Here is an 8,744-nt window from a genome sequence, read left to right on the forward strand (position 1 = left end):
GTTAAACCAAAATGACAAGGATCCTTATCACCACAAGGATCGCCGACACCAAAAGGATGACGGTAGGCTGTAATAATTGCAGAGGTCACCATTCACCAAAAGGATGAAGGTTGGACCAAAACTTCAAGGATCTTCGACACCAAAAGGATGACAATAAGATCACAAATGTCAAGGATTTACCATTACCAAAAAGTTAACGATTATCGTAAACAGGGTGATGAGTAATATTATTCCTCAATGGACTTTCATCAAAAGGATGATAGTGAGAAAAATATTGGAAAAGTAAGGCTTACTGTCAAAGCTCAGTAAACCTGATTTGCTGGGTAGTGTTGGGACGTTGCTGGGTGAGACTTGCTCGGGGTATCAACAACAAAAGGTTGCAGAACCGATATTCTCTGGGGAGATGTAATTTCTGTCAACAAAAGGTTACAGGAAACGACTCGTTGAGAGATGCTCAACGTGAAGCAAAGTAGGTGTTTTAAAGAAACATTGTTTGACGAAGCTGAGGGTAACATCTTATCAACAAAAGGTTGAAGGATGTAACTCGATGGGGAACGCCCGATATTAGGGTAAGAACTTACTCAGAGAAAAACAATGACTCAACTGAGGGTTGGCCTGGACGCCTACGACTAAACCTTGGATTTTGATTCGTGCTATATGCATAAATGTCATGTATGCGTTATGTAATGAGGCGATGCATATGACGCATGTGATGCATGTTTGAATGCAATGAATGAATGGCTTGTTTGGGATTGGCCCCCCTTTCAAAGGCAATGTATTTTCTGGAAACCAGTGTTGGTTGCATTTGTTTTTGTGAAGGTGCCACCAAGGTGGGCTTTGGCTTTTCTAGTTGTCGATGTGGGTTGGACCATCGGTTGGTGGAAAGGATCTGACTTCCCGACACTCGGTAGTTGATGATGTGATGAACACGCAACAGATGCGGTCACTCTTGGTGCCCCAAGTTTGATCTCTTGCTGATATATTATGTATTTGTCTTTGAGAAGATATCAGTTCTTCTTCTGAAGTGTTTGGCCAACCTGTGACTGAGCATAGCGACGTGATCAACACATGATGATTGTGCTTTTGACGTGCCCTAAGGATTCTTGTCAAGGTATGACATTGTACTGGTATGAACTTTCGACATTTTTGTTGTGAATTCAAGCAGTTACTAATGTCTGATGCAATCTGCTTGACTGACTTGAAGATATGAAAGGAGCTTGCCCCTTGCAACTCGTCTTGCCCCTGATTGGCATTTGAGGGACTTGCCTCTGATGGGTTGAGTACTGAAGTACTTTTCCTCCATGATCAACCAATGCTTGGAGATTTGTCTTATACTTACTATTTCTTAGGTCAATATAATCAAAAGGTGACATGCCCCTGATTTATGAGATGGTCTTGATTCGTGTCAGCACCAAAGATCAAGTGCCCCTTGAATTGCCCCTTGTTAGAATTTCCTTGATGTCAAGTATTGACTAACAATTAAGAATTGTTATTCAAGAAAATGGTGATTTTAATGCAAAATTTATGCAAGTTTTGAAAAACAATCATTCACTTGGGAGTGTTGTGGTAGTGTGTGGCGAGTGGATCATGAGTCCAAACGCGGTGCTGATTTTAGCTAGTGTGTGAATGATGTAGTGAGAATAGAATATTAGCAAATCTTTCGGAGTCAGTTTACTCAACCTTGTTGTAGTATGCTTTCAGAATAAACCCTACTTCAATTAGGTCTTTTGAAGGTTGTAACGTGGCTTGGTTCATGGTTATTGAAACAAAAGGATATAAGGCTCAAAGTTTATTTTAACCCACCCCTTCTTCATGATGATCTCCAATCCTACGTTCAGTTAATTCACACACACTTACTTTTGCGGGTGTAAGGATAAAGATGGTGATTCAAGGTCTCTTGGAATGACAGCCACCTTATTTCTTTTTTTGGATGTCGGTGACCCTTTGATTTTGTTATGGTGGTCACTGAATCTTGTTTTGTTTTGTTGGAGACTTTCATTGTCTCTTTCAATTTTTGTTTTTGATCCCTAACTTTTGCATGGACTGCTTTGTTTGAAGCTTTAATCCATCGGGATTGCCCCAGTTTTTGCCTAAGTCTCCTTTCAGGGTATTGGACTTAGCGGGCTCTTTCTTTGATTTTTTTTTTGATTTTTTTTTAAAAATTGTGACTGCCAAGTCATTGGTCATTGAAGGACAACCGACATAAAATTTGAATTTGTATGGTTCCTTCGTCACTTCAGGATATGTGCGAGGAATATCATGTGGTTGATCCTCGCATGGGATATTTCATCTTGTAATTTGTATGTGTAGTCAGATCAACTGAACACTACCCTGCCCCAGGTTAAGCGTAAAGGTTTTTTAGATCTGAAAGAAACTCCTACTTCTAGGCTCGAAGTGGCTGACTAGGGATTAACTCCTTATCTCTCCAGTGTTTGGGGATTTGAAACAATGCCTGTACATCATTAGCATGATTTTATCCAAAAGCATTCGATCAACAATTATGAGTATTGTGTTTTCGTCATCCTCCTTCCAACATTTACTAACAATAGTGCGATAAAGGAGGTGAAGTGGAAGAGTATGTGTTTGTGATTTGCAAATGTGATAGATAAGTGAATATGAAAGATTGATTCAAAGCATGCATAATCATCCCATTAATAAAACCAAATACAAATGACAATGTTTAAAGCATACATTACTTAGACAAACAAGATCAAATTACAAGAATGCAAAATGGTAAACATGGCATAATGATCGCCTTCGTTCAAATGAACAGGATTCTTCGGCGGAATTGCTCTGTTTGTTCAGGCCGGTGGGAAGCTTTACCTTCGAGCTTCACTTGACTCTGCATGCGCTGGCATGGGGTTTATTGCAACGTTTGGCCTCACTGGCGTGAATGTAAGTGCTTTACTGTCAATCAAATCTTGAACCTTGTGCTTGAAAGCCTTACAGTTCTCTATTGTGTGCCCTAGGGCGCCCATGTGATACTCGCAGTGAGCATTGGCGTCGTAGCCTGGAGGATATGGTGGAGTTACAGGTGTTATCTCCTTTAGAACAACCGATCCATCCTTTAGCAGGTAGGGAAGGATCTTGCTGTATGACACTGGCAAAGGATCGAAATGTCTTTCTGGCCTCCTTGCCCTCTGCTGGTTGGGTTGACGTGGTTGTGGAGCATGTTGTTGTTGATTCTGATGCGGCTGCTGGTAAGCCGGCTGTTGATAAGGCTACTGATATTGTTGCTGATAGGGTTGCTGATATGGTGGTTGATACGGTGTTGGGATGACAGCAGCAGTCTGGTGATAAGGCGTATGAGCATATGGAGGTGCCATATATCCTCCTCCTCTCATTATGGCATTGGTCTGCCCCTCTGGCTTCTTTGGGAGATTAGGATTAGGTTTCTTCATCCCATTTGAAGCATTAGAAGCACAAGGTAGCTTTCCCTTCCTGATCTGGCTCTCAATTCGTTCTCCCACAGAGACGACCTCAGCAAAAGTTGGGAAACTGGATCCTACCATTTTCTCCATGTATTGGGTATGCAGAGTTCCCATAAACATGTCAATTAGCTCTTTGTCAAGGAGAGGAGGTTGGACACGAGCTGCAAGCTCTCTCCACCGCTGTGCGTATTCCTTAAATGACTCGTTGTTACGTTGAGTCATGTCTTGCAGTTGGGTGCGGTTGGGTGTTAGATCAGTATTGTACTGATAATGCCTTAGGAATGCTTCAGCGAGATCTCTCCATGATTGGACCTGTCCTCTTTCTAACTGCATATACCACTCCAAGGATACCCCACTGAGACTGTCTTGGAAGTAATGAATCAGGAGTTGATCATTACTGATGTGTGCAGCCATTTTGCGACAGTAGGCTCTGAGGTGAGTTCTCGGGCAGCTGATCCCTTTGTACTTGTCAAAGTCCGGGACTTTGAATTTTTGCAGAATCACAAGGCCTGGCACCAAGCACATAGCGACGGCGTCCAAACCGGGAGTAGTGTGAACCTCTAAGGACTTGAATTTCTCTTCCAACGCATGGAGTCTTTCAACAGCTGGGTCTAGGAGACCTCCAACAATAGGTTTGGCGGGTGGTGGCATGAAGAAAGCGTCATACAGATCTTCATCACCCATCATGGATCCATGTCGAGCAGATGTAACAGAATGCTCATGAGGGTTTGCATTGACCATTGGGATCGGAATAGGGATCGGTCCTCCTCCAGGCTGGGCAGGGTTACCATCGATGTTGGTTACTCCAGGAATGCCAAGCGATGGTGATCCAAACTGAGCAGCAACTTTCCTGGCTTCAGCGTTAGTCTCAATATCCTTTTCCTTCTGGGCTAAGAGTAGCATGGTTTCCAGCAAGCGATCCATCTTTGCCTGCATGGAGTCGATGTCAGTCCTCATCGAAACTTGGTTTGCTTCCAGCTGTTCGAGTGTCATCTTGTAGTTGCGGCGTGTCTCGTACCGGTGTCGAGTAGTCAGCGTTACTGGAAAAAGGGTAGAATATGGTGTGAGTTTTTGTTTCCGGAAGATGATGTGCAATGCATGTTTATGATATGCAAATGCATGAAGTTCTGCCATGTTTTTTCGCAGAGGAATACAGATACTCAAGATCATTCGTACGTCGGGTACGTCAGGATAACAAGAAGAAGTACACGTTTCTCTGATTACTAGAAATTCCCAAAGGTAGGTTCTAAAGTTATGTTTTCAAGAAAGGAACTTAGACTCACGGACCAGGTTCAAAACTTCCTCGCAATGGTGGGCTAGCCACATCGTGATGGGAATTCTGAAATGATCTAATCTAAGTGGGATTCTCGTATTGTTCGAACAGAGTGTAGACCCTTCGGTTCAATACTACATAATCGCCAATCATGAAAACAGAACTTGGGTTTAAGGCGAGGTTCCTAGAGTCACGGACCGTGTTTAGAATTTCCCCACAATAATGGGCTAGCCACATTGTGATGGAAACTCCAAACAGATATACTCTAGGTGGAGTCTTCGTATTGTCCCAATGAGGTGTACACCCCCCGGTTCAATACTACACAACTCCGGGTTCTAAGTTTTTCTCGAAGCTCGGGTGTGGAGCTTATCTCACAGCATACACCAAATCCCATATTAAAGTATCAAGACAAAATACAGAGAAACAAGCATGGGAGATAAGAACATCTTTTAAACGTCATAGCAAAATCAAACTAAGTTAGGCTAGACTCTTTCTTGCTTGGAGCAGGGTCCCCAACAAAGTCTCCAGTCTGTCGCACCTCAAAAATGATAATGCGATCCCTCGCGATGGAACGCGGAAAAAATGTTGTCCCCAACAGAGTCGCCAGTCTGTCGCACCTCAAAAATGATAATGCGATCCCTCGCGATGGAACGCGGAAAAAATGTTGTTCGAAACAGAGTCGCCACCGAACTTTATTTATTCCAATGAAGGAATAGGAAAATATCGAGAAAACCTTTTAGAAATAAGAATAATGGTCTTCGCAACCATATTCGGGTTCGGGAGTCGATTACGCAAGGGGAAGGTATTAGCACCCCTCACGTCCGTTGTACTCAACGGGAACCTCTTAGTCTGATTTTGCTATTTGACTGTTAATTGACTGTTATATGCTTGCTTCGAGTAATTAGAATTGATAATAGATATGGATGAAGACCTCAGGATGGGGAATGGGAGGTTTTTTATTAGTGTGCTCGCGAAGATACAACAATCTCCTGCCTACGTATCCTTATGATGCAATAAGGAAATCAGAGCATTCGTAGTTCGGGCTACTACGAATATTTGGTGGGTTTTATTTTGATGAACGACTGTGTAGGTCGGCGTTCTAATGGCTAAACGCTGGCTTGTATACTCTCGGTGGAGGCTCTAGCACTGGTTTGTTGTGCGCATTAGAAAGGATTGACAATGTTATTTTTGAAAAGGTTTTGGTCACGCGGGGGTGACAAGTTGATTTGATGTGTTTGGGTGTTTGATTGGTTTCGATCGCTCGGGGGCGAGAAGTGAGGTTTATTGTTTGGGTGTTTTGGTTTGGTTTCGATCGCGCGGGGGCGAGAAGTTAGTTTGGTTTGTTTGAGATGTTTTTGAAGAACGACGAAAGATTGAGCAATGTGGTGTACACCAATCGTCCAATTCTTTCGAGGAATAATAAGGCGAACGCCTTCTATTCCTTTTTCGTTTGAATTATTTTGAAAGTTTGTTTGTGGATGTTGAATACGCACGGTAGTGAGGCGTACGCCTCCTACTTGCTTATTCAAAGAATAATGAGGCGTGCGCCACCTATTCCCTTATCCAAGTTTATTTAACGTGTTTTAGTCGGAAGTCGATAATTTGTGCAATATGGCGTACGCCAATTATTCAAATAATCGAGAGATGGCGAGGCGAACGCCTCCCATCTTTTATCATCCGAGGTTTAAATTGTAAAAGATATGTGTGGATGTTGCATTTGATTTGCGAAGATGGTTTGAATTTTGGATTGGTAGGTTTAGAAAAGTCGATGATTTGAGCAATGTGGCGTACGCCAATTATTCAAATAATCAAGGAATGGTGAGGCGTACGCCTCCCATTCTCTAATTGAGGTTTAAGTTGTTTATTTTGCGAAATTGTGTTTAATATAAAAGATGATTTGAGTTTACTCGATTGTGGTTTTAATTGGATGACGAAAATTCGAGCAATGTGGCGTACGCCAATTATTCGAATAATCGAAAGATAATGAGGCGTACGCCTCCTATCCTTTTATTATCGGAAATTTATATTTAAATGGGTGTAGAATTTGTAGTTGATTTAGAAAATGTGATTTGAATTTGTATGATTAAGGTTTAATCGGGTGACAAGAACTCGAGCAATATGGCGTACGCCAATTATTCAAGTGCTTGAGAAATAGTGAAACGTACGCTTCCTATCTCCTTTTCATCCCAAAATTTATGTTAAGAGAGAAAATCCTTTTGAAATTGAATGGTTTGGAAAATAGTTTGAATTCATGTTTATGAATGAAATGAATTTTATTTAGTGTATTATTTCATCTACTCGATTAATCAATAACCAAATAGGCCTCATTGTAAGAAAGCCCAAGAGTAAGCTATGTGAGGTTGATGGTGATGCATAAAAGCGATCGACTTACAAGGGTATTTGAAAGTGGGCTCGAGTTTGAATCGAGAATTGTAGTTTGTGCTTTTTGAAATTCGTTTAGATTGATGGTGAATTGGAATTGAAAATGATTTATGAAATGATGATGATATGAAATAGTTTTTGTTTGAAATAATGTGAAGTTGTAAGAGTGGGAGAAATTAATCCATTTCTTTTTAGCAAAATTAATTTATTAAAACTTGGTTAAATCGATTAATTGAATTAATTAAAGTTAATTATCAATTTTTTTTATTTAAATCAAATAATTAAGTTAATTAAAATTGATTAATAGAAATTAAACTAATTAAAGATTTTAATCAATTAATTAAGTCAAAAGAGAAAGAAAATGGGTATTTACATTGATTTAGTCAATATGTGTTGAGGAAAATGTGCTCGGAACCGGTTTGAGCATAAGGACAATATGATTTAATGTCGTATGCAAATTCAAAACTCGGGGAAGGTGTTCCATTGATATATTGAAGACTTGGTGGTATTGCAACATGAAATTGTCGAATCCACAAAAATGAATCCAATTTATCGTAGCGAATTTAAACACTAGCGAACTAATATTATTATAATATTTACAAAATTACTCACATATTGGATGTGCAAATATAAAGGTTAATGGGTCTAACTTTGATTAAGAGGCCCATGTAACAAATTCTTAAGAGTTACCTCTAAATATCAATCAACCAAAATATTGAAAAAAAAAGTAGGGATAGAAAAGAAAAGCAATGGAATAACAGGAAGAAAAATTGTATGTCTTAACTCCCAACACCACATAAGCATAATAAACGTCAAACAGATGACCAACTGTCCAAATCGCGTCCTTAAATTCAAACCATAAGCCCAAACTGAGGACCGAAACAAATCATCCTAACCTAATCTGAACACTAAAGAACTCATGAACAGAATCAACAACAACATCACCTTTACCGCGTTTACAAAATTTTTACAACACCAGAATGCAATGGTCATCGAAATCAAGTAAATATAAACACAACCAACAAATGGAACAAACAAATATGCGGCGAAGCAAATAAAATAAGCGTTGAAATTGTTACCGAAGCTAGTGATGTTGTTATGTTTCGTCCTTGTTGGCGCAATTGAAACGGGACTCAGCCATGTCAAAACAATTGTTGCCAAACCTTGAATAATACTCCCAACCTGCGTACAAATTATCAACAGATAACAACCAAAATGGAAAATAAAAAACTCCTTGAATTCGAAAACAACAAAACAGATTTAAATTGCAAATGCTGCGTTGTTTGTTGCCGTTGTTTGTTGCCGCAAGAGAGATTTGAAGCAGAGTTGCTTCAATGCTATTTGAATGAGCTCGTGAGAGATGTTGAGATATCGGTTCCGAAGAGGTGAACGTTTGTCGGGTTGTGACGGCGGACAGTTTGGAGTTGCGATTGAAATGGCAGACGGTGGCGATGGTTGAGGTAAGTCACCGGTGAAGGTGGATTGTAGATCTGTGAGTTTTGTGGGTTTGTGATAGCGGTTTTGACGGTGGATGGTGCATCGATGGTGAGGAAGATGTGTGGAGAAGGTTTCGCCGGTGTAGGCATCGCGAAGGTTAGGGTGGATCGGTGGTAGATTTGGTGTTGGATGAGGTTAACGGTTGAGGGTTTGAATATGAG

The 8,744-nt window shown here is 40.6% G+C and overlaps 1 protein-coding gene across 1 annotated transcript; it reads right to left on the reverse strand.

The window, feature by feature from the left end:
• Positions 1–3,221: 3,221 nt before the first annotated feature.
• On the reverse strand, positions 3,222–4,424 carry LOC127094799 (uncharacterized). Its single transcript, XM_051033576.1, has 2 exons — positions 3,590–4,424; positions 3,222–3,505 (listed from the first exon to the last, which is right to left on the reverse strand). Exons 1-2 carry the CDS (start codon positions 4,422–4,424, stop codon positions 3,222–3,224), a joined length of 1,119 nt encoding a protein of 372 aa, XP_050889533.1.
• Positions 4,425–8,744: the final 4,320 nt, after the last annotated feature.

The sequence above is a fragment of the Lathyrus oleraceus genome, chromosome 6 (genome assembly GCF_024323335.1).
Source record: "Lathyrus oleraceus cultivar Zhongwan6 chromosome 6, CAAS_Psat_ZW6_1.0, whole genome shotgun sequence".
Taxonomy (NCBI): domain Eukaryota; kingdom Viridiplantae; phylum Streptophyta; class Magnoliopsida; order Fabales; family Fabaceae; genus Lathyrus; species Lathyrus oleraceus.

What these genes read in the sequence shown, in the direction of transcription:
- LOC127094799 (XM_051033576.1), bottom strand. Translation starts at nt 4,424, where the DNA reads ATGACACTCGAACAGCTGGAAGCAAACCAAGTTTCGATGAGGACTGAC. An exon ending in GTGGAGAGAGCTTGCAGCTC is followed by an intron (nt 3,506 to 3,589) that starts GTGTCCAACCTC and finishes AGAAAATGGTAG; the next exon opens with GATCCAGTTTCCCAACTTTT.